At 43.1% G+C, this 26,698-nt stretch overlaps 1 protein-coding gene and 1 long non-coding RNA gene across 2 annotated transcripts in view; one reads left to right on the top strand and one right to left on the bottom strand.

Annotated features, from left to right (window-relative positions):
* Positions 1-26,698, top strand: part of ctnnd2a (catenin (cadherin-associated protein), delta 2a) — a 227,346-nt gene that overhangs the window by 123,267 nt on the left and 77,381 nt on the right. Inside the window, exons 10-11 of the mRNA XM_072700081.1 lie at positions 15,643-15,775; positions 23,382-23,595. Of these exons, the coding sequence (XP_072556182.1) occupies positions 15,643-15,775; positions 23,382-23,595 (347 nt within the window). The remainder of the gene's footprint in view (positions 1-15,642; positions 15,776-23,381; positions 23,596-26,698) is intronic.
* LOC140578562 (uncharacterized) lies at positions 19,185-25,156 on the bottom strand. Its single transcript, XR_011982833.1, has 3 exons — positions 25,021-25,156; positions 22,802-22,907; positions 19,185-19,206 (listed from the first exon to the last, which is right to left on the bottom strand). It is a non-coding gene; the product is annotated as an uncharacterized lncRNA (long non-coding RNA).

Raw genomic sequence — 26,698 nt, 5'->3', positions numbered from 1 at the left:
CCAGAAGTGCAGCGAAATAGCCAATCGTGTATGGTTGCTAGGCGAAAATAATAAAGATTTGGCCTATCAGCATTGCCGAATTAAATGGTTTTGGGGCGCTGGAAATTCCGCCCCTGCTACAGAAATGCGGGAAAGTTTTGAATTGCTCTCAGTCAGTCAGAGAGAGGTGATACGACGACGACAGTTGAGGGGCAGCTTCCACCAAATTCGATGAGATCGCTATTCAATTACCCTTTTGCGAGAAGGACGATGGTGGAAAAAATCCACGTTAAGGAGCTGGGACCCAACAAGCCCGAAATAAATATCACCCAGCCAACTAAGGAAATTAAATTATGATTGTGAAATTGTCATTTTCTGATTGTTCATTTGAATGCTTATGCTAGACTAGGAAGGGAAATCTATTGGTACGTCAGCCCCACTAAGAATTTTTTTCATCAGCCGCCACTGGTAGATATTATAGAAATGCCTTCTTGGCATAATCAGCCTCAGCATTTAATCAGCTTTGAGCAAAAGTGACTAAGGGGTGACTAACTGGTCTGGATGCTGTTCAGCCAAATGGCTACTTCAATAGTAGTTTAAATACTAGAACTCGTGGCCATAGGTGGAAATTAGCGGGAGAACATTTTAAACTGGATTTGAGAAAGCACTTCTTTACACAGCGTGTAGTTAGAGTATGGAATAGTCTCCCTGTTAGTGTAGTGTAAGCTAAAACCCTGGGGTCCTTTAAATCAGAGCTACATAAGATTTTAGCAACTCTGAGCTATTAGTTAAGTTCTCCCCAAACAAGCTTGATGGGCCAAATGGCCTCTTCTTGTTTATAAATTTCTTATGTTCTTATGTAGGAGCAGTGTGGATTGCATTCATTGCTTTAATTCATGCACAGACATAAAGAAAAGACAAACAACAAGGCCTGACTAGTTATGGGCCATCGCTGCAGAATTCCTGCAGAACCCCACATGAAGGGTCAGTGTTGACCTGAGCGATTATTGACTGGCCTGGTAATTCATCATGAGCTTCAGGTTTTTGGGAGCCTATCCCAGTCCCTACCCCAGTAATACCCTCTGATTCGTCCTTAAACCATTAAAACCTTTGTTTAAAGCTCAGGGTGACTGGTCCTCTTTAGGAACACGATGTGTGAGATGGCCATCAAGCAGGAGACAGAGCCTGGCCTTTTCACTCAGTCTTTGTCCGTCCATCCATCCATCATCCATCCATCCATCATCCATCCATGCCTTTGTTCATATTCCATATCATCAACTACTACAGGGTTGTGGTGAGGTCATGTGTCTGATATACAGAAAGCATTGTAAGCGTTTTAAAGATCCACAGCCTTGGGTACACCTGGCCAGCAAAACATAATCAGCTCCATTTATGGAGAGAATTTTTCCGATATCTCACCTGGTCCATACTTCTCTGAAATATCATTTGATCTGGTAACCATTCGGTGATGAATCTCCATCACATTTTATCATCATTTTGTAACATGTTCAAAAGTATAAAAAAGCCTGAATAACAGAGAGTACATTTCTGTACTGGGCAGTTGTAGTAAATGCAAGTGCTTGTTTAGGCACCTTCTGTTCCCTTTTACTGTGTCCTGAATCATCAGGAACATCACTCTGTACCAAACAGAGCAGAGTCAATGTGTTCTTTAGTCATACCCCTAAAAGCAAAGAGCTTCAGCCTGAGAACCAGGGCTGCCTCTGATCATGTTACAGTGATGCCTGCACAAATGCAGAGCAAAGGAATCATTTTTTTCTCCTTTATTAAATATAAAAGGCTTAAGAAGCCAGCTCTGGCATTAAACTTGTTTGGTTCATAGCTTCATGCAGCGTGCACGCCGGTCAAATGCACCACAGCTCCTGATTTCACCAACCGATGGATGCGTCTGATGCGTGCAGCCCAGACTATGTAAATAAGTATTCCGATGCAAAGGGGAAGAAAGAGCGGGAAAACTAAAGGCGACGTTCCAGCGCAGTGGCTTTTACATTCCACTGGGATGCTGTTTTACTGTGCTTGCGTAGCCCTTTGTTTACCTGGAAAAGCGGACTCATGACTGCAGGGAGATGCCACGGGGTTGCCTCGTGTGTGGGTCCTCCTTCGTGCGGCTCCATCAGCCAGCTGGACTCTGTTTCACCTCAAACGCCTCTTCTCTGAGTTCTTCGGGACAGCAGCGTCGGCAGTCTTACATACAGTGCTGTGCAAAAGTCTTAAGCAGTCAAAGAAAATGTTTTATCTGGGAGTAAGTGAATATTTGCTTAGAAAGAGAACGATTATCATTAAAACATATGCAGACTAATGGTAACACAATAAAAAATAAATAAGAATTTCACTTGTTCTCCAAAAAGTTACTGATATCTAGTTGGATGGCTAGATGAACAGCGCTTCAGTTCCCAAACCTCTCCTCAGGGGCACCTCAGCCATTCCATGTATTTGTAATATTTCAAAACCAGATGACTTATCTAATTAAAGTAATTACTCAAATAATTTGATTGATTAACCTAAAATGGTACGCTGCTGTATTTCTAGGACTGTGAATACATGCTGTATGAGTTTATAAATGTATCAGATGTGCAGAATAAGTCAATGAGGTGTTAATTAGCCAAACAAGGTGGGGTAGATGTCCAGTCCAATAATACATGGGTGTAAAATACTGGGGTGACTTTAGGAGTCAGATTGTCACACAGTGGGGTGACAGTGGCGATCCTTTAAACATTATTGTGTTTGACTGCCTTTGAGTTTTGCACAGCACTGTGTCTATATATTTATATGCAGGAAGTGCGGCTAAGGTCATGTACTCGATGGTCACAGACACAAAGGTTTTAGGTATGAGAGAATTACATGTAGCAACACCTCTGAGGCAGACACCTGAGTCATGCCCACAAAATGTCAGACAGCCTTAGTGGCTAAAGGGCGAGAGATTACGCAGATAACATCCTTTTCTGGGAATCCCCTCTGCCACTGACACGCAAGGGTCTGTCCGGCACGTACGCCGGTGCAGTGGAAAGGGTGAGTGTGCAAATGCTGGTTTTGGTGAACCTTCAGATGTTATAGAATGAACTTCTTGTGATACACGTTCAAAATATATCAAGATATGTTTTTGAGGCCTGGAATGTGACTGAGCAAGTTAGGCCTCTGTGCCTGTAATTGTAAAGTCACCAGTTTCAATCCCATTCTTAGCAGAATAGTCATCTCTTGGGCCCCTTGAGCATGGCCGTTAACCCACGAAATGCTCCAGCGGTCTTAGATAAAAGGCCGACCCTGTGTTTGGAAACCATAATTCACTCTCTGCTATGTTTGTGTGTGTTTGTATGTCTCATGGGAGAGGGTGATAGGATATGTGAACATAAACGTATCTGTACCTGTGCAAATGGCAAGTAAAGCATCGTCATCATTATATCTCACATCTGCCTAAGAATCAAATAATGAATGAGCGTGACCTGAATGCTGTCAGGTCCAGGGGAATAGTCATGTGAGCAGAATAGACAGAGAAGCTGTGACGGTGTATTTGGGAGCCATCAGGTTTGATGACTTGAAGAGACATGAGTAGGGAGGGCGTCCTGACACTTGTTTCCAGGCAATTCTCAGCAGTTTACACATCCCAGTAAGCCCAACCAGTAACAAGCAGCAGAAATGACTGAGTCTGTTTCAGTTTCTTTTAGCGTCTTCTCCTGCCTCACAAACAATCACAAACTAACACAATATCACAGGTTCCGTGGGGTGGCATGTGGCTCTGCAGATTAGGGTTCTGTACCTGTGATCAGAAGGTTATGGGTTCAGATCCCGTGGGTTCTGTCACCATCGGGGTCCTTGAGCAAGGCCCTGAGCTCTGATTGCCCTCGGAACACCGGTTGATCCTGCTGCCTGATCCTCACTTATTTGTTGCTTTGACGAAGCATCAGCTAAGTAACATGCAGAACAGTGAACCCTCATATTCATCTGTCTGCAGTCTGGCATTTTCATATGTTAAATAAGCCTGTAGGAAATACTAAAGGCAGCATGCACTGGGGTGCCCTTTAAGTATGAAGCAACCAGGATAAGGATGAACACCTCCAAGTCTGAAGTCATTCACCAATATTTTCTTAGAATTCTCTTAAATTTGTTCCTACGAAATTTGTTAAGAACAACCTACGTCGGATTCATGACATGTTCTTAAGTAGCAGAATTGCTCGCACCTTTGTTCTTAAGAATGATGAATCCCACATCTTCGTAACTGAAAGCCAGTGTGTCCTACTTAGGGAGATGCCCTGCAATTTCGAATAAAAGGGCATGAGACTGTAGGGCCGTGTGCAAGGAATGGCGAAGAGACGCGCAGGCTGTGAAGCGCTTGGCACTGAGAGAAAAAAAAACTTCAGTAATGCTGAAGTAGAAGTATTAATACAGTAAAATCCCGTTATAGTGGACTCGCTTATAACAGAATATCGTCTATAACGGACGAGGTCCGCTGGTCCTGGCCGTGCGCCTTTAAGAACATGCAAAAAAAGCATCGGATATAGCGGACTGGCATATAACGGAATTTCTTCCGCTGGGGTGCTGGCATGAGTAAATGGTGTCCTGTAGTTGTGTTCTGTCCATACAGCAACTCTGGATATAACGGACTTTGGATATAACGGACTGTTTTGTCAGGTCCCTTGAAGTCCGGTATAACTGGATTTTATTGTACAGGAGGTAAATGCAAATAGACACATGTTATTTTGTAGCGTAACCAGTGGATATAAAGCCCCCAAGAAAGCTGATACATGGAAAGATATCACCTTCTCTGTGAACGCTGTGTGCCAAATAAATCTAAATGATCTTCAAACATGCGTTCCCTTCTCAGAGCATGATTGGCAAACTCTTCAAGAAGTAACAGAAATGCCATTTTGATAGCAAGGCCAATGCGCAGAAACAGACCTGTTAATAATTCGCATGATTGCCGTTACTACCATGAAAATAATTTTTACACTTTAAAATTATTTTTTATATTTTACCTTTATAAATTATTCAAGTACTATCATTTTATCAACTGTATAATGAACAAAACTGCTATAACTGATTATTTTGAACAAACTATCATGACGTATCAGATGTGCATACGAATGGTCTTGAGTGTGCGTAGATTCTGTTCTTAGCTAAGAACAAATTCAGATAAGAAAATATTGGTGAATGTCAGAATCTTCATAAAAAAGTGCGTACGTGGGGTTTAAGAACAAATTTGCTCGCAAATTTGGTGAATGAGGCCCATTGTTCTTAACTGGAAAAGGATACAGCACCCCCTGCAGGTTGGGGATGAGTTACTTCCTCAACCGGAGCAGTTTAAGTATCTCGGGGTCTTCTTCAGTGGGTGTGGGAAGGAGGGAGTGAGGGATGGACAGGTGGATCGGTGCAGCATCAGCAGTTCTGCAGAAGGTGTAGCGTTCCACTCTGGTAAATGGAGAGCTGAGCTGGAAGGCAAAGCTTTTGAATTACTGGTCGATCTGCGTTCCTACCCTCACCTATGGTCACGAGCTTTGTGTAGTGACCGAAAGAATGAGATCACAGATACAAGTAGCAGAAATGAGTTTCCTTCGCAGAATGTCTGGGCTCAGCCTTTCAGGAGGGGCTCAAAGTAGTTCCGTTGCTTCTCCACATGGACAGGAGCCAGTTGAGGTGGTTTACGCATCTATGTAGGTTGCTTGCTGAACTCCCTGGGGAGGTGTTTTGGGCATGTGCGTCCTGGAGGAGACCCCGGGGCAGACCCAGGACACGCTGGAGAGATTATATCTCTCGGACAGACTGGAACACCTTGGAATCCCAAGGGAAAGGGAGGTCTGGGCATCCCAGCTCAGAACGCTGTCCCCGTGACCCAGCGCCAGATAAGTGGCAGAAGATGGATGGATGGATGGAAACACTAAAGGCAGTACTTTCATGGGAATGCAATGAAACAAGCAACAGGAAAATATGCACAGATTATTATTCTGAAAATGTGAACAAATGACGATATGATTCCCTAATTTGAAGCTGTTAGCATTTTCTCCAATGATCTGTATTGCATGCAAATGCTTGTGTGTGCTCTCCGTGTTTGAGAGGAATCCGGCACGGGCTCTGTCTGCGTCAGTATATTTACCAAGCCTTGCTTAGGGTGGCCCATTAATAATGACATGAAACTTTTGATGGACAGGTATCCGTGTCCTGTCATTGAACATAAGTTCCTGATCCCCATCCCCCAAACCAGCTCCTGCTATTTTGGCCTACTACAGCTTGGCTTGGCATTGGCTTTCTGCTGACAGTGACCAGACAGTCAGACTCCTCTGCCGCATCCACTTTGCAGGGGTGCCGCTTAAGACTGGAGCGTGCCAAAGTCATGATTATTTTTATCTTCTGGAACAGGTAATTTTCTTCTCAGATTTCCCACAGATCCCAGTGAAACGTGGCGTGAACCAAGAGAGCCTTATTCATTAGATCAGGCCTAACGATGTCAGCCATCACTGTCTGCCTGCTGCATTACAGCAGTGCAAGCCTGTATTAAATGGGATTTTGATGCATGGATTTTACATAAGTTTTTGACTCCAGCTGGCAAGATGATCAGACGCCTATGGCATTCATCAGGGTAGAGATTTGGGCGTTCCTTATTAACGGGGAATTTCATGTTTTGTTCAAACTTTGGGAAATTAGCCTGGGAACTTATATGCGCAGTAACATTTTGATCTCTAAAGCGAGGTGATATTAAATTATTTATGCCAAGTCTCTTGGTATAACCACTTCTTGAAGCCACAGTAAATTGAATATTAAAAGAAGAGTTTTAAGGGAGTACTGGTATTTCAAGAGGCCATGGAAGTTATTTGTGACACTTTAAGCTATCTTGTTTTCCCTGGGGCTTTGGGAAATAGGGTTTATTTTGCATTTTGCATTTTTGTATTTATTTTTCTTTTTATCTCAGGAGTGAATCATGTCTTAAGCCATTTCTTTGACAATTGCAGTATTTCTTTGACATACCTAGTGACCTGGAAGCTAATTTTCATTCTTCTTCTTTGTGACTGCACCATTTAAATATACCAGTTTGTTCACCATTTATTAGTCGCAGTTTATATAAAAAGGGTATATTTGTCAGCATTCTATGATGATGTCGACCATTACTATGTATCACTTTTACCATGAATTTGTCGGTGTTTCCTGAATATGTTGTTCACAAGGTGTAGGGAGACTTGAGTAATTCAATTAATTTAATTATTCAGGGTTACAGGATGGATTTTGGAACTGTTAAAACCTAAATGGCCAATTAAATCTCCCCCACCCCTGTAAATTACAATGACATGTTGATCATGGGTTGGGTTTGAATGAATTGAGGTTACTTTAATAGGCAATTAAAAATCAAAATGGGTCGAGATCAATAGTAACATTTTATGCAGTATGTTGGGATTAGAAGCTACTCTTGGGCTATGTGGGATATTTCAGGTTCAACAAGAAGAGGTTGGAGGCCTGGGAATATGGATTGTGGGTTTTTATACATTAAGCTAATAAAAGCCTGCTGCTTCAATAAAAAGTTTGGGATATCCAAGATGGGACACCTGACCTTCAGAGGGCACACAGGGTTGTATCCTGTAGAAACATAAGTTAACCTAATTGCCAGTTTTTGGACGGCAAAAGGAATTTCATGTAACATGGGGAAAACATGCAGACTTAACAAATGCAGGATTCGAACCCCCAACCCTGGGGATGTAAGGTTATAGTGCTAAGCACCATGCCACCACATCTGAAGTGTCAATAATTGGTGCAGATATGTTTTAGGTATTAAGAGAAGGTCAGCTGCTGGCCTACAAATCCGGAAGAAAACGGCACAGTGGCTCCAAGTGGGACCATTATTGTTGTGTGCAGGCATCTGTGACCATAGGAAGTATGTATTTAGGACACAGGTGAAAGGCACTAGGAATTGTACCTGTCAGCAGGGTGTTTTCTAACGGTGAGCCTGTCCTAATGCGGTTTAATGCGTATCCATTCAAGGTCACACGCCCAATGCAGCGGGGGTCCCGTCTCAGTGTCGCCTTCACTCTTCCGTAATGGGTGAGAGATTCGAGACAGCTGGGTAAAATAACTCAGTGTTTTCGCTTATCATCACTGAAGATTGCACTAGACACAACAATCAGCAATGGAAAGGGCAAAAAAAACCCCCATAAAATGTCAAAATATTTAGCTGAAATAGCAACCTAAAAAAAATGTATTTGAAATGTCCTGGGGTGAAGGATTTCCACTTAAATCACTTTTTGGAAAGCAGGTCTAGAGTTGTCAAAAGTGAGGCATGTTCTCAAAAAAGGCAGGAGAATGTAAATAGTCACGTGCTGTCACCGTAGCGTTTCTCCTGAGATACATGTGCTTGAATTTGACGTGCTCACTATGCAGTGAGCCACGTGTGTTGTATTACATCTCAGAGCTGTTTTCACAACCATTGTGCCAAAACTGTAAAGTGGGGCAAGGTTCAACTATCAGCGGTGGCATTTCGGCTTCACATCCGTGCTCCTTTCATCGTCACATTTTTGTAGCATTCTTCCTATCCTCATAATTTGGTTTACCTTTTTTCCTACATCACTGGATAACTCTTACAGTGGTGTGAGGATTTGGTCAGAATTTTCTTCAGTTCTTTTTTCTTTTGGGTCTTGTATGCCTTTTGTTTCCATGTTCTCATTGATTGGTTGTGTTTTTAAAGGGGTGCTTGGATATAAACTTGCAGCTGAGCATGAAAGAAATCGCATAAATGACCATTTCATTATGGTTTTGGAACTTTGGAACACCTGCTCCACTCTCTTTTTGAATCTGTGTCTTCCTGTTGAACCCACATACTCTTATTGAACCTGTACCTATGTTTTGAAGTCATCAGCCTCTGCTTTACACCAGGCCCTCTTCTTGAAGTGTTCTCTTGTTGTCACCTTCTCCTCTTGTTTGAAACTGTGTCATCTTGTTGAAGTTGTGTGCTTTTGTTGACACTGTCTTCTTGCTTGAAACTGCATCCTCTTGTTAAAGCACCATCATTTTGTTGAAACTGTGTCCATTTATTGAAACTGTCCTCTTTTTGAAGTTTTGTCATCTCGCTGATATTTGATCCACTTGTTGAGGCATCATCTTATTCCATCTCGTTGATCATTTATTCTCTTTCCGAAGCTACCTTATATTACTGAAGCCACATTATCCTCTTGGACAGCTGTGAAATTACAGGTCAGGTCCTCTGACTGTGAACTTCCTGCCTGTCACAGCAAGCACCTCTGAAGGATCTATAATTGGGCCATCTCCTCCTGTTATCAAAGCCACATCTGATCTCCACTACCTACTTCATCACAACTTGACACTTCAGGAGTAAGCCACCAATGTAATAGTCTTGCATTGGATTTGACAGCCAACATACATTATTTAGAAACCATTCAGCAAAAAAGAATAACCATAATGCACTGGGCCTCTATCTGGCATTGTCAGGATCGCTGTCTATGCCACACAATGAACAGGGGCCTCACTCAACTCACTTACAGTAAATGTGTTTTTATTGTCTGCCCAAACAGAGTGGGTATTGCTTCAAGTTTAGTACCCCGGGAATACCAAACTATTTCCATTTAATTGGGATGCGTAGCTCGGGGGATACTGTTGCGGGGCTGCTCCATGATGGGGAATTATGTGCCAGGGCTATTTTCAGCATCACTGCCTCTGAATTTGTTCTTGATACAGGGACGTATAGAAATTGGCCAAAATGGCAGATTTACAGGGGTTTGATATGCTTATTTATATGGGGTTTTTTTTGGGGGGGGGGTTGGTGTACTGAAAAGTGTACTTAAGGTATGGAACGGGGGGATGATGTCGGTATAAAGCTTCCCCGAGGCCATGACTCTGCATATAATCTCATTATACGGATTTATTTTATTTCACTAGTTTATTTATTTATTTGGGAGTAGCCAAACCACCGGATATCCCTACTCTTCCCCATGTGCTGCATATCTCTCCCACTCTCGGCTCAAACTTCCACAGCCTGTGCTTGTTTGTTGCTCAGATGTGGAGACGTTTTTTTTTTCTTTTTCTTTTTCGGATGTTGGCGTAGCGTCGCATCCAAAATTGCACGCTGCCCTTTCACAGGACATTATTTTGATCCCTCGTTGTGCAAAATAAACTTGTGTAATATCCGGTGTGACCTTATCTCAGTGTTATTTCCTGCTTAGAATGATGCTTCATCAGGGTAATCTGTTTGGGTGATGTTATAAAATGTACCCCCTCTTTAAATGGTCGTCATTACCCAGCAGCGTGATATCTTGGGCCGTAATATATTCTCTTCTTCAGCCTTTGTTGAAATTATTGCCAGTCTTTTTTGTTTGAATCAATGGAAAACAAACCAAGTGCTCCTTAGTTTTTTATTGAACTTTGTTGACAGTGCTTGTTGACTTTTCTGATATTTATCCAGTGTTTTCCCACAAAGTGCTCACACTGCTGCAGTGCATATCTGACGAAAACACATAACGGGCTTACGAAGAAGGCTTTACACTTGCTGAACTTAATTACTGGCGCACATTAAAATATCAAAATGTCATCGCTTAGAAAATACACAGTAACAATAGTGTTACTTCTTGCATCTTACACTACTTTTGATAGGAATAAATACTTCATTTGCAGCATAGTAATGTGCCCTCTTCAGCTGGGAGAGTAGCTGTATCTCTTCGGTTCAGCTGTTTACCGTCTGTTTTCAGTCGCATCAGCGAGCAGCACTTTCTTGCATTTCAAAATCAGTATCCAATTAAAATGCTAGAGAGCTGGGGAAGCTGATTAATTAAAGTACTGATGAATCCACCCCAGTGGTGTGTCAGTGCGGCCCATGATTAGAATAAGAGAGTGTCCCCATACTAGTAGGTTAATCCAGGATCATGGTGCAAAAAGCTTTTGATTCTATTCCCATTTCATCTCTGTTTTCAGCTTTACTGAGAAGGACGCGGTTTGCTGCATTTATAATGTCAGAAGGTTCAAAACCGGTAACGTAGCACAATGCATGTACATGGTGAAACGTGTGCATGAGACAGGAGAGGGGTGGTCGACAGGGCTAGGTCAGGTGACCGTCTCATTAATTGACTTCACCCGTGTCTAATTACCCATAATGCCTTCTGTTTTGTCTCCTGGCCCCAGAACATACGCACAGATGATCTTGTGTATCTTTTGTCATTGTGCTCGCCCCCACAATTTTATCAGATCCGACTCCGCCCCCATACCCAAAATAATGATCCCGTACAATCCGCCATGCTTCTGTCACATGGTTCTGCGCGTTCTGTCATAATATTTTACAGCCAGTTTTACCAATATGGCTGACATGCTCTATTAAAAGTAAGTACCGCAAACATGTTATTCAATTATGTAATAAAGAAAAAAATGCAGCTTTATTTGAAAAAAAAATATATATATATATATATATAAATATATATAAAATATCAAATAAATACATATAAACTGCATGTAGTTTTGTGTAATTTGTGTGCATAATTAATATGGACTTGTTACATTTATTTTATTTTGTTATTTGGCAAATGTCGCTGTTTGTAAACATAATTAGTGTGTCTGTTTGGGAATTTCACATTTTTTAAGGAAATCAGCATTTTTTCTAATGCCTGTGTGTTGGCTGAGGCAGGGAAAGGGCACACCTGGCTCTCTCTGTGTGCCCGTGCTCTCGTTCCTCGTTTGCTCAGCTAATTATGCTGGCTCATTCAGACCCTTCTTACAGCGGCCGTGTGCACCCCGCTGACGCGGAAGGCGGCCTCAGCCCACTCCCTGTATCCTCTTCCTCTGTGCCTCGTCTCCCACGGAAGCGGATTCTCCGCGAGCAGCTTCCCCTCGCATGTGGCTTCTGCCGTCAGCTTCGTGACCCTGCTGGTGAGACGATGGCGGTGAAGGTCCCTCACGCCCTCGTTCGCTGCTCTATCCCCAGGCCCGACCCGAACACTTTGCCTACTCTCACCAGCTTCCTGTAACACCTCCTCCTTTGCCATTAAGCCCTAAATCTCTGTAGGAATCGGGTCTGAGCGTGGTCTCCGTTTGTAGGGCGACTCTGGCCTGCAGGACCCTATTGCACAAAGTATTAAACATGCCTGCCTTAAACGTACTGAGTGCCCTTTAATGGTTTTTCTAACCACCCCCCCCCCCCCCCAACGCCCCCGTTGACAACTCTTACCATCATTACTTGCTGCCGACCCCAACCTCCCCCACCCTAACTTTTACCATTTCCATAATATTAAGGTTTTTACGTTTTGCATCAACTTCCATTGCCTAAGACCAGTTCCAAAACTTAAGAACGGAAGTACAGAGGGCAGTAAAAATCCCTAGATGTCGTTCTTGTCCCGTCCCAAATGGCAAGGATACAGCGGTTGCATCCTTGCCAAACAAGACCAATCCCATGATTGATTGCATCCCAAGACAAGTTAGCAAGAACGGTCTCACCAAGACTACAAGTATGATCTTTGAGTTCTTGATATTAAGAAGCAGCCTTGGTCTCTGTCAGAGGTGGTGGGTCAGTGTAAGCCTGGTGTGTGTGCTTGGGGAGCTGTGTGCGAGGCTACGGCGTGCGAGGCTACGGCGTGCGAGGCTACGGCGTGTGCGAGGCTACGGCGTGCGAGGCTACGGCGTGCGAGGCTACGGCGTGTGCGAGGCTACGGCGTGCGAGGCTACGGCGTGCGAGGCTACGGCGTGTGCGAGGCTACGGCGTGTGCGAGGCTACGGCGTGCGCGAGGCTGCGGCGTGCGCGAGGCTACGGCGTGCGCGAGGCTACGGCGTGCGCGAGGCTACGGCGTGCGAGGCTACGGCGTGCGAGGCTACGGCGTGTTCATCTTCCTTTTTGCAGTTGTTATCATTTTATTTTCTTATATTAACTTTTCATCCAAAGTCATCTGTAGGACCTTGAACCTGCTAGATCTTTCCTTGGTCCTCATCGTGTCTGTCTGCCGCAGCAGAGCAGTTCCTGCTCTACACTGCTCCCTGGGGATGAGTGTCAGCGAAAGCCTGATTGGATTGGCCTATATAAAAGCAGGGGATTCCTTATCACGTATCAAACATGATACATTTCTATTAACTGTGATTATGGTTGTGTTTTGGTTTGTAATTAAAGGTACTACAGTATAGGTTACTGTAAACCGTTCCAGATTACCAGGGATCAGGTCTGTTTAATCATAATAAACCCGTTTTCCAATTCCGTTATTGGAAATATAGTTTAAGTAAAGCATCCAGGTCTCCTGCGTGATTTTTCCTCACATAGCTAGTGATGCACACTCGCAGTGTGTTATAAGTGAGTTTTACCGTGTGGTCTTTGCCAGTTTACAGTAATCACCTGACAAAGCCAGGCTATATAGGGAAGGGATTTGTATAACAGGACTGTGCCATGTAGTCTTGGCAATCACCCTGCGTAGGAATGAATTCATCCAATATGATACCAGAATACACATTCTCTCTCTCTCTCTCTCTCTCCTCCATGGATGGCATGCCACTTTAAAAATACAGTTCAATTTAGTTCTGGAGACTGGAGAGATAATTTTAGGTATTATTTTACAGGGTTTTATTAGCTATGAAAAAAAGTAATTATAGAGGGACCATATTTTAGAATCCTTCTTGTATCAGCCCTGACCTTTTTTATTTTTTAATTTTTTTTTTTTTTGAGCTCAATACCTTTTCAAGAGAGTATAAATCCTCCCCTCCTCCAGCAAGGCCTTCCACTCCTGAGTCACGTCCTTCGTTTTGCGGAGTGCAGGAAGACTGTGGGGCAGTGTCCTGTAAAGGAGGGGATCATTTCTCTGTCTGCTCCACTGTACTTTTATAATAGGCTTGAATATGTGACCAGCAGTGATGTCTCTAGGGAACGTCCCACTGTCCTCCAGCAGGGGGCGCAAGAAGGCCCCCCTGTGGCCATTTTGCATGGTGCCCTGACATTTTGACCCTGGTGGGCATCGGGGAGGTCACACTGGCAGCCATTAGTCACCTCTATGAGGCTAAAAAGGTGCAAGAGTTCAAGGTTGGTTAGAAGTTAGTCTGCTCCTGCACTAGCCCCTGCGAGTTGGGTGCCATGTGTCCCATGTGCTTCTTTTTCCATAGTTTGATGTCTGTGTGGGGCGGCATGGTGGCGCAGTGGTTAGTGCTGTCGTCTCTCACCTCTGGGGCCAGGGTTCCGTGTGTATGGAGTTTGCATGTTCTCTCTTTGTCGTTGAGGAGTTTCCTCTGGGGACTCCAGTATACCCCCCACCACAGTCCAAAAACATATGGAGGTTAATTGGAGTTACCAAATTGCCCGTAGGTGTATGTGTGTGTGACTGGTGTGTAACTGTGCCCTGTGATGGGTTGGTGCCCCATGCAGATGACATATGAAGTAAAATCCACCATTCCCTCGGTCTCAAATTCCTTTTCTTTTAACCGGTGTAGTTACTAATTTTTGCGTTTAGCTTTACCTTTCGTTCTCTAGATGGGAGTTACGGGTCTTTTATTGTCCGAGGCAGTCGTTTGTAAATGTCTACATCTTGTGTAGGAGGTTCACAGTACAAGAATCCCATCGTGTAAACACTGTCCCAGATCCATCATGTCACTGATATCCAGTGAATTCTCCGTGATCACTCGTGTTTATATTATTGATGTTTATTTTGAAAGCTTTTCTTTATTATTTAACAAAGTCTCCAGTTGTCATCTAATCATTAGATCATTTCAGTTCCTTGGGGGAGTCTGTCATCACCGTTGTCTGCGTCGGTGGCGTTTTGATACATTCGCTATCATCCCACTTGCACTCATTCCGCCTCAAAGCACAGACACAGAGTAGACATCTATTCATCTTTGAGTCTACCGAATTCACGACCTTCTCTGTTTAATCTCTGAATACTTGTTTCTTTGAATTTCTAATTACTCGAGTAGCCCTTGTCATCGAGTTTCAAAAGATAAAAATTGTATTCTTTAATACCCTTTTTTTTTATTTGAGCAGCGCGGGTCTTTAATTACACCCTCTTGCTCCACACAGCCAAGCAAATTATCGGGCTGTAGCTGCATAAACGTCAGCTACTCTTTGCTAGACGTCAACGCAGCCGCGAAGTTAATGATCACGGCAACAACCAGCTCATTGAAACGTTCAAAGAGTAGAATGCAACAACTGTTGCATTCACAGTTGAAAGAGAGTTACCGTGGAAACACTCATGCCTTTCTCCAATTCATCCTCATGCACTTAGCGGTGACTTTAGAGCGTTCGGTAAACCTTGCCCCCAGGGACAGCATTTCATACACGTCACAGCTAGACATGGGAGCTGGCACGTCGTGTGGGACCCCATCGACGCCTCTGAAATTCTTCAGCGCGAAATCAATTTTTAACAGAAAACTCAATTTTAAAAATTGTCTCCCAGGGTCTTGAGAGTTTACAGGCATTAGCCTGGAAAGAATGGCCCTGAAGGGAGCTGGATACATTATGATACAAGAAAAATTACTCATGAATACAGAAAACGTTTGACCCTACTCTCTTCCCTTGAAATTCTTTCTGACCAACATTTTCAGCAGTTACTGACCATTTTATATGCGGAATGAAGCAATTTACTTTATTTTTAAAAGTTACTTTAATTTCCCCTACTGGTTGCCCTAAAAACGATGAGTAATGCTTTCATTTTTGACTCTAATGGTGGAGGAGTTTTCACCTGTTACTCTGACCTTCCTCTTTCTGTGCAGAGAGTTTGGTTGGAGGGACCCTGAGCTGCCGGAGGTTATTCAGATGCTGCAGCACCAGTTCCCGTCAGTGCAGTCCAACGCTGCAGCCTACCTACAGCACCTCTGCTTTGGGGACAATAAGATCAAGTCTGAGGTAACTGGCGCCGCCGTCCCGCTCCACACCTCGGTCCAAGTTTGGGCAACATTGTCAAGGGTGGCAAGCAGCTGCGTTGATTTGTGTGACCGTTACCCGTGTGACTTGGGTGAGACGTCGTATGGCAGCCAGATTCTGAATCCGTCTCAAGCTTTTCAGAGGTTTTCACTCTATTCTGTGTATTTGTGCATCTGCTTTGTTTGGTGTCTGATAGTCATGGCATGCTTTTGCTTTAAAATTTACGGCGTTAGCTGTAACATATATGTGTTAATACGTAAAAAAAATGTGACCACAGCACAATTTTTTGTTTCACTCATTTCTCTATTTACATGTCTATGAATAATATATATATATTTTGGAAACTACAGCCTGGTTCTTCCCTGTTTCTCATTAATAAAAGGCTTCTTCCTTCCTTTATGGGACTTCAGTCCTGCTTGTAGAAGCCTGTTACAGACTGTCCTAGCAGTGCACTTCACACCTGCACTTAATGTTTCCTGTTCCTTCAGAAGGTCACTTGCTGTCATCCTCCAATTCATGAGAAACTGTCGGATAAGTTGACAGTCACCCCTGGCATTAGAAAGTCCCTTCCGCCCTTTACCTGGCTGGTTTCTGGTCATTCCCAGTGTCTCCTGCTTCACCTTGTTCTTGTGTTCTGCTGTCTTAGAAACTTCGAACCCAGACTCAACCTTCTGCTCAGCGTAGCCTTCTGCCAGCAGAACCACAATTAAACCAGGATTTTAAAATGCAGATTTCTTTGAAAATATAGAGTGGTCTCTTAACTTCTCCACAGCTGTGTATATATGTGTGTGTGTGATATACAGTACATATCATTTTTATGTCAACTCCCATGATGGCATTCAGAATTCAATGATGTCCCCCTGGTTTCCTGGGTTTCTTTTATTACACAAAGGAAAGCAAAAAAATTATTTATTTTCTTTTACATTGTTACAAAATGATATTTGGAGAAAGCTAGAGGAAAATGCATAAGCATGTGACTAGTGGATAGCAACCTGTTTATACTGCAGATGTGTGTTTTTGTTTTCCATGAATAACAGTATTGCCATTAACAGACATTAAAATTAAAAAAATTATAATAATAATAAAAATGTAGACAAAAAAGCCTATGTGGAGTTTGAAAGCAAAATTTGGTTATCTGTCAAATTCTTCTCAATTCGTTTCTATTCCTTAATCTTTAAAAGTAACCTGTTGTGTTTGTGTGTGTGTGTATATATATAAATATATATATATATATATATATATATATATATATATATATTTCCTCCTTCCTACAGTATACAATTAGAGTTATATGCATGGCTTTAGCTGTCAGTAACACACACTTCAGTCCCGCTGACTTTTTGAGGCAGTCAGATAGGAGTTGCCATGGTTCTGTGCGACATCTCATGTGTTTCTCTTGTTCCGGAGCTGAATTGGCATGTGACTTCAGCTGGGCTTAGGATTGATGGGATGGCCTGTTGGTTGCTAGGGTGATGGCATTCAAAGGGGCTACTGCCTGCAATGCAGAGAAGACAGCAGGATTGCCTGCATTGCAAAGTCATGCTAACTACATGGATTACAGTTAACAGTTGTGTGTAGGTTTACGGACATGTCAAGCTTACACTTATTGGTCTTAGGGTGTATACACATATATATCCTACAATAATAGCAATAGTTTCATGTCACAATCCATCAGTCTTCCATAATTTCTTATCTAGTACAGGACCACGGCAAGCTAAGGGCTGGAGACCCCTTGGAGAAGATGATGGTCCATCACAGGTCACATGCACAGGCAACAGTCCACCCAAACCTTATGTCTTTGGACTTGGGTGACTAACCAATACTTAACTCATACAGGCTTCACACATATATGGTCAAGAAATTGAGTTAAACCTCTAATCCAGGTCAACTAAACATCACAATCCATAAAGAAAAGACGGCATCAAGATGAGCATCACCGATTCGGTAGCCAGTAAGAGTGTTTGGTGTGACGCGCTGACACCGTGCTACTCTCCAGAGTGATTCATGCACCTCCTTCCCGGCGGTGATGAAGCGGCAGGACAAACGCTGCAAAGTTCAGTCTGTCTTCCAATCGCTGTCGTTTGTCTGACGGTTAATCCGTCATCATTTTCAGGTTACTGCGCATGCTGCTATCGGTCTATCATTCTTCACGTTTATCAGGAACATTGTGACGGAGGAGGTTCTTCATCCTTATTTTCGGTTATAGAGAAGTGTAACTAATGATGCACTAGCTAGCAATACTGAGGCACATAGATTCAGTATTAAGCAGCATTATAGCTTGTGGTTCTTCCCATCTGCGTGGCTGGAGAATTTTACCAGAGAAATTCAGGCTAACTACCTTGCTGATGGGTACCATGACCTGATTCCTCTGGGGATATGAGCTGGCAACCTCCAGCTTACGGGGCCGCGTCCCGGCCTACACAAATCCACCACCCTGCACTGAAGTAAAAAATGGAATTGCTCACTGAGACAGGTGGGAATTGTGCATGCTGCAGAAAGCTTGTTTTCGGCACAGGCGGGGCGACTGGCCAGCGCCGTTTGATCAGAATCCACAGTCTCGGGTTTCAGGCTTGGCTCTGAGACATCAGCGTGACCGCGAGCGCATAGTGGTCACACTCCTGTACGCCCTGTCGTCGTCCAGACCATCGCCACCAATTTAATAAGGGACACTGATGCTTTTGTGATTTTAATATCTCAATTAGTACCAAGTTATGAGCTATGTAAGCAGCAAATAAGATGTATAGAAGGCGTGGACCATAGTTTCTCTAAATGTCACCCACACGGGAAACGTGCATTTGTATCACCAGCCATCCGCCAACACGACATGCATAAATCTGCACTGGACTTACTGCAGGGTGGCTGGGAAAAAAACGTAGAATGACTTCCACTGGATTTACGCTTCGGAGTCTGGCAGAGACAGTGGTACAGTGCTTACATAATGCATTTAGGGCAACATGAGTGCTGTGGTCAGCAGGATATACTGCCTGTGTTATTATAATAAATGTTTAAGCCGACAAAGGTGCCTGCTTGAACTTATGCACACCCACAACCCTGTACTGGATAAGTGGTTGGATGATGGATGGATGGATATATAGATACAGAGCTGTGAAGTAGAGTCCCACACAGTTTGCATCGCTGCCAGCAGCACAGTCAGGTACCTGAGGTGTGAGAGGCCCTTGCATGGCTGTCCCATTACCCGCGTCACCTCTGCCACCGCCTCCCGTAGCTTCGACATGCAGAGGAGATGCAGGAGCCTCACAGCAGCACGGGATCCTGGGATATCGTAGAGTGGGTGCAGCTGGTCCGCGGTGACCGCGGTACACGGAACAGGGACTGGCCCCCATCGATATGGGAATAACATCGATGTCCTCCGTCGCTCGTTGGGGGGGGGGGGGGGGGGGTATATGGAGCAGCTGGCAGAGGTGAGCAAATCGGCAAGAGGATGTAAACCTCCGGTGCTTCATTTCGAGCGGAAGGAAGGAAGGAAAGAAGCAAGCAAACAAGAAAGAAAGAAAAGCCAATACCAAGATACCAAGAAGTGGCACCACAAGGGCCGAGCATATTGGACATATTGAATTGAAACTGAACTGAAAATCCCCTTATGTTAAACATCAGAAACATCCAATACTAAAGACCTCACTGACCCTGCAAAATAAATAAATAAAAGTGGTGACCCCTGCTTTCTGGAAAGATGCACTGCATCTTTGTGGCTGTTGCTTAACGTCCTCGTGACGCTTTCCTGCCTCTCGCCGGCAAATACACAAAGCTTGCTGCTTTGAGTGTTTCATTTGGCTCCAGCCATTGACTAATTCAAAGCTACGCTGACCTTTTGGTTACCGCTGATGCCCCACTGTCCGAAATGGGGCTGCACAGCCCTGATCCTCGGGGCATGCTTGACATCACTTCCTGTTTGAAGGCCTCTCCAGAACCAGCTTGCTGTGCAGCAGGGGATCATCACCGGTCAAGAGCCATTTTTTGGTTTGCCGACTGGCCAGTGCCTCTGTTCATGGCGACTTCTATTTCGTGTGTCTGTTTCGGTCTCAAATTTGGAAAAAAGTCACCCTCACCTCCCTGACATGAGCCGAATTCACGACACAGTCACTCGCTCATGTGACGCACCTGTTTGCGCTGCGCACGCTTCCTCCCAAAGGCCTCTTGGCTTCCTTGGATCTCGGCAAAAGCCCTTTATTTCCTCTTTTGTCTGGAGCCCCTGAACATCTGTCGCCTCTTAAGGATCACAGTAATTAACGGTGCTGCAGCCGTCGCGATAAGCGTCCTATAGGGGGCAACGAAGCCTGAAGCGGGAGGCATTGCCATTGACAAAAGGAGGCGACTTGCCAAAACGAGTGCTGGATGAAGTATGGTTTGGGATTCCCGCCATGGAGACTTTCCACTGTTCACTCGTACCCGCACACAAAAGCGGATTTGTTCAGCGGCTATCATCTGAATATCTCTTGTGTATCGTTGTGTATTGAATTTAACAAGTTTAACGTGCTGTTTTATTATTGTTAACAAATGGGTGTGCATGAGTCATCGGCAGACAAGGGAACAGAATGATGTAGGGATCTCTGGTAAATGTCTGACTGACTCCCCCTCCTGAGATAGGCAGCGGCCCTCAAACTATTAGCACATTAGCTAGCAAATTGCTAGCTAAATCTTTAATATATATTGAAAAATTGTTTTAAAATAGTATAGATTCCCATTATATTTGTGTTTTTCCTATATAGTTGTTGTATCGTGACTTTAGTAAAACCTTCTTTTAGCAAGTTGTTGACATTGTGCTGTGCTCACAGACAGTCTTGGGATGCCTGCTTAATTCTGCAAAAAAGTCTATTGGTTTCATAACAAAAGACCGTTGACAAGCAACGTTTATCATATCTGCACATATCTTTCGCACAGACATTTCCTTTTTATTGTCATCATTTTTCAACTGACTCATTCAGTTCTGTTCTTGCCAATTTGCTAGTAATTGCAGTTGTAGTCATTAGCTCCCAAAGGGATACTTAACACCAATGTTTGGTGTTTTATGTAAATGCAAAGGTGTTATTAATTAAAAGAGCACCCAATCAGACTGCTTGTCAATTAACTTTTTAACTCAGAACAGCTCATTTAGAACTATAATTTGGGTTTCAATTTATTACTAATTGAAATGAATGTTTTACTTGAAAGTGTTTATAATGCTATATATATATTTGTAAACAAATGAATGAACTAAGGATTTCTATTATAAATCCAATAAATTTGCTAAATTTTTACTGAATTAAGCAAGCGTCCCAATACTTTCTGTGAGTACTGTATGAACCTGTCCCTCCAACAGTATATGCTGCTTTTTGTTGTCATTCTGTTTGCTTTGCCCTAGAAAGTAACATACTCATCTACAGATGATCCCATATATAGTTCTGGTTTTCTGTGGTCATAAGTATATCTTGCTAATTAATTAAGTTATTAGTGTTTTTTTTTTGCTTTGCTTGCTGTCTGGCAAACAAAATGGCTGCCAGTCTCACTAACTTCTTTCTGCTTTACTTTACTTTAGTTAAAACTTCCTGGCTGCATCTACATATAATCAATTTCAAATTTCTGTTTCAGTTTTGACACCCATGAGTCATGAGCTTTTAAGGGAGTGCGATTGTTTTGAAAATAGTCATTTTTTTTTCTATTCCAGAAGGCTTCAGAAGTGAAGAAAAACAAACAATGCTCTGAATTAAATTTATTTCTCTTTACTTTGGGTAAATCGCAACCCAGTTTTTTTAACTGATGAAATGCAGCTTTGTTTTGAAGTACTCCATAAATAATGTCCTGCTGAGAAATACTCAGGAGCTGTTATATAACAATGAAATAATTGTACATATTAGAAGTATTAATATAGATACAGATATTTGTAAAACTAATTGCTGCCTGTATGTCATAAACAAGTTCACTGAACTTTTCAAAGGTGATCTCTGTTATTGTTTACATGGTTAGATTGTTACTATTGTTAGCTAGACTGGCAGCCATTTTGTTTGCCAGATAGCAAGCAAAGCAAAACAAAATGTAAATACAGCAGACATAGGACCTCCACAAGACCCCTGTTGCAGGGAAAAATTCACGAAAAACTGAACTACTACAGTAGCAGTGCATGCATAAAAAATACCCATTACCAAGACCAGGATGGTTCTTAGTGGCATACGGGAGGCTGGAGAAGCTGCTTTAGGAGGTAAACTCAGACCCTTTGACAATAGCAGGAGAAGGTTTATCTTTGGCCAAGTAAACCATCCTTAGGATTGCGGATCTCTGACTCAATAAGAAAACTTGGAGCCTGGGCACTGGGAAGTGGAAACTCCCTTTGTCAGCTACTGAGGGATCTATTTTTTTGGTCCCTGTATGCTCAGCATCTGACCCTTACTGGAATACCACCCCCCCGCCCCCCACGCTACTGCACATGCTGACCAAGCCCTTCAAACATGACTACCTGTCACTTTAATAACCCCTCCGCCCTCCCCCCCAGATACCCCTCGCCTTGTCTCCTTTCTACTGGCTGTCTTACCAGAAAAACAAACATCTAGGTGGCACGATTTCAAAATGTGATCAGCCCTAGCACCTGAGCCATGCTGTACCACTTCTGAGAATTCTGTAGCCCCAACACAGCAGAAAGCCACTTCAGTGGAAATATATCTTGCGGAGTGAAGAATCAGTTCTACTGAAATAATTTTATAACAGTATAAGACAATGTAAGCCAATTGAAGTTGGCCAGTATCAGCTTACCGAAGGCATATGTCCATCTGCCTGCCTTATCCTGTATAGCAGGGGTCACCAACCTTTTTGAAACTGAGAGCTACTTCATGGGTACTGAGCCATACGAAGGGCTACCAGTTTGAAACGCCCTCCTAAACTTATCTAAACTTCATGTATAATAAACGTGTTTTAAATGCTTTTTTTTTTTAGATATTGTCATTTTCAAATCTATATAAATGCAAATGTGATTAAAGAAGAATAGCAACAGGATAAAATGTAATTTTAGACGCTGCTCACTGGTGAGTTGTGCTATTTTTAGAACAGGTCCGCGGGCGACTCATGTGGTCCTTGGGGGCACCATGTTGGTGACCCCTGGTCTGTAGGGTTGCAGGAAGCCTGGAGCCTGAAACAGAAAGACATATTTGATGCTGATATATACTCTGTATGTGTGTTCGTGTGTGTGTGCCTTTCTTCTTAGTCGAAGAAAACGTTTAAAGCTATTTGTCTAAGTGTACCAAGTGTATACCTGCAAAAAAAAGACAAATTTTACATTTTCATATATGCAAATGAACAGAAGCACTATAAAAAATAACCAGAATTGCTTCTGTTCTCCAAAAAGTTACTGATATCTTGCTGGATGGCTAGATGAACACCGCTTCAGTTCCCAAACCTCTCCTCAGGGGCACCTCAGCCATTCCATGTGATACTTATATTTCACCACCAGCTGACTTCTCTAATTAACGTAATTAGTCAAAAAATTTGATGAGGTATTGGTTAACCTAAAACGGTAGGCTGGTGTATTTCTAGACTGTGAATACGTGCTGTATGAGTTTGTAAATGTATCAGATGTACAGGATGGTCTGTGTTGGGCGTGCAGATACGGCGACAGGGGGGCATCCAGCTGCTGGTGGACCTGCTGGACCACCGGATGAGCGAGGTGCACCGGAGCGCCTGCGGGGCCCTGCGGAACCTCGTCTACGGCAAGGCCAACGACGACAACAAGATCGCCCTGAAGAACTGCGGCGGCATCCCCGCGCTGGTGCGGCTGCTGCGCAAGACGGCGGACGTCGAGGTCCGGGAGCTCGTTACAGGTAGCCCTCGCCGGGGATGATGCACCGCGCCAACTACCACCGGAAGGTTATGGGTTGAAGTCTAGCTCTTAATGTTATAAGTTATGGAAGTAGCTTTGGATTAAACGGAATCACGAAACAGCGATATCACATGACCTTTATGATTTATAAATACCACTAAATATCAGTAATAAAATGGGATATATAAAATACGTTATTTAATTAAAGAATCTGGGATTAAGATGTGGTGGTTGGTGGTGATTGTAGATTTAAATCCCAAGAGGTGGAAAGGAAATGCTATGCAAAACATTGGTAATGTGTTTTTTATTGCTGTAGCTGAAAATTGTTCATTTTTAGGTTTCTTCTCGTATGGCTGTTAATAGCTTGTTTAGTAGCAGTATAATATTGAGGCCTGACTGCTAGTTATCTGATCCCATTGACCTGTCTGATAAAAATACATCCAGCCTTGTGGGGAAAACATGGGTCACCTTGGCCACAACATCATGTGACGTGGGGAGCGTGAGGTAGACCGGAGTTTACTGGTGCAGTTTATTTTAAGGAATACAGGAGTAAGGGGGAAATGGTTTTGGAAATAGACTTCTGGGTAAATGAACGTAACATGTCGACAGGAAAGCAGGGAGAGGCCATGCACTGAACATGTGACCCAAAGATCAACATGTGTTCATGTGGGTTCAAAATGAAGAAGGGCTTGAGTCCAGAGATAATAGGAAAACAGTGCACCTATTGCTGTTTCTCAACCCAATTCCTGGGGACCCTCAGACGGTCCTCGTTTTTGCTTCCTCCCATGACTGTCTGGCAGAGGACTGGGAGGGAGCAAAAACGTGGATCATCCGGGCATCACCAAGGACCAGACTGAGAAGTACTGCTGCATCGGGACATGAGTAATCGGTAGAAGTAATCAATACAAAATATAACATCACCTGACTTACCATCTCAGAAGAGATGCATCCCCCCCAACAGTAACTGAAGATCTCAAATGTGATACAATCTGACAAACATTCTCATTCGAAAGCACAGATATGTAAGCTGTGGTATTGTAGCATTTGGTGAAAAAAAAAAGCTGGCATATAGAGTCGTCAGTGTATGAAATGTGTCAGACTGCGCTTGTGTTTACAGCTGTGCTTACGGGCATGTTCATTAAAGCACATCTGTGAGAGACGTCGTTCCTGAAAGGAAAGATTTCCTCTGCGCATTGATTTCTCGCGTTCTGCTTCCAGTATTCTGGCATTTTTTGTGTGTGTTTATTTCATGCTTGAGTAATTTTTGCATGATGTTTTCCCGAAACAAAATAGGATTTAGCTCTCATTTTGAAAAAATAAAAATGACTTTTTTTTTTTTTTTTAACTATGCTCATAGCTTTTCCGATTAGCCATGGTTGTAATATAACCTGAACACAATCGTCACATACTAAAGATGCATACTCACCATTCCGGTAATTCATCCCGGTCCACTTCCGTCCAGCTCAGCGCATCCTAAACTGTCCTGACAGCTCTCCGCGGTGAGTCCGGCAGGAAAAAGTTTTTTTCAGTACCGTCCCAGTTTCTTGACAGCCCAAAGTAATCGTTCTTCACCGTGCCTTTCTACATTTAATAATTAATCACCCCGGTGAGCGAGGAGGAACTTCACGCACTTTGAGATTCTTTGGTTCATTAAGCCTGGCAGTCGTTGGGCTTCTGTTGACTTTCTTTGGCGTTCGGCACCAGCTGAAGCTTCTGCAGGGTTTTCCCAGGTACATGCAATGTTTGCTGCGGTCTAGACGCCGGTTATTAGTTTCCAGATTCATATGGATACAGGGAACTCATGTAACCTTTCGCATAGTAGCATGCTGTTGGCGTTATTATAGTGGGGCATCTACGAAAATGAGAAGCAGCAGCTTGTTATCACAATCACACCTGGCCTTTTTGAAACATTCTGACTTGTGCCGGAAATCAGAAGAAGCAAAATGATTACTACTGGCCATTGAATTTATTTTTGTTTAAAATGTATTACATTGGCATCTTGTGACGAGACAGTCGGTGTTTGGTTTTTATTCTTAAAAATCAGTCCCGTCCTTTTTTGTTTAGTGAATTAAACACAAAGACTCTTCAACAGAATATCTGCATGCATTATCGTATTTCAACTGAAAATATGTATGCATCCAGGAGATTACTCTGTCATTTTTTAGGGTGAATGTGTTACAGATGGGACAGAGAACAAATCACTGGTTTATTATAGATTTTCTCCCTTTTGGGGGACAAAACGGGAGCAGAGCAGGGAACAGACAGTCAAGGCGGCAGGCAAAGTGTTGGGGTCGGGGGGGCAGAATGAAAAAATAACACTGCCATTCATCTGGTGTCACTGCTAGGGGCCTCAGCCGGACTGCAGGCACATTGGGTGGGGGGCAGGTTCAGGTAAATTAACCCCCCCACTCACTGTTTTCTGTCCCCCCCCCCCAAAAAAAAGAAAAAAAAATGATGTTTGCATAATTTCTCTGCTTTGTTCTACTTTATTGACTAAAGTTTATTTGTAGTAAACGACATGGACTAATTAGTGCTTTAGTAATGTATTAGTACATTAACTTAAAATTAAATAGATATACAGTTTGATAGAATCAGGAATACTTTATAATTATTTATCTGATATAAATATGTGTATATCAACATATTAATATCATGTTAATAGATTATGTTTATCTATTAAAAGCATATTTGTCACCTTGTACATATGTTGCTCTTTAATGCCTATAATTGAAAATAATGGTAGAAATTGATATTGCATTTTTCTACACTATAGCATCTTTTAAATGTTACTTTGTGTAAGAATGCAGGCGTGTCAGCTTTCGCTAATGTGATGCAGGATGGAATATGACTTTCTCCATCTCAGTCACACACCAGCTTCCCCGTCATCTCTGAGAGCCATCGAGGCTTGTGAGATGTAAGCAGCCACATATCTGAGAAGAAGATTGAGATGCGTATCAGTGTTACAATCAGATACCTTTTTTCCCCTCTTCAGTCAGGATCCTGCAGCACCTCTGAGCCCAGGATGACAGTCACCTACCTTAGAGGAACACTCAGGAACACTGGGAGGCTCAAATTTTGTTCCCAGGTTCCAAAGGACCCTGTTT

The sequence above is a fragment of the Paramormyrops kingsleyae genome, chromosome 15 (genome assembly GCF_048594095.1).
Source record: "Paramormyrops kingsleyae isolate MSU_618 chromosome 15, PKINGS_0.4, whole genome shotgun sequence".
NCBI classification, from domain to species: Eukaryota; Metazoa; Chordata; class Actinopteri; order Osteoglossiformes; family Mormyridae; genus Paramormyrops; species Paramormyrops kingsleyae.
The sequence above is the reverse complement of the archived record's forward strand: the minus strand, read 5'-3'. Positions and strand labels throughout refer to the sequence as shown.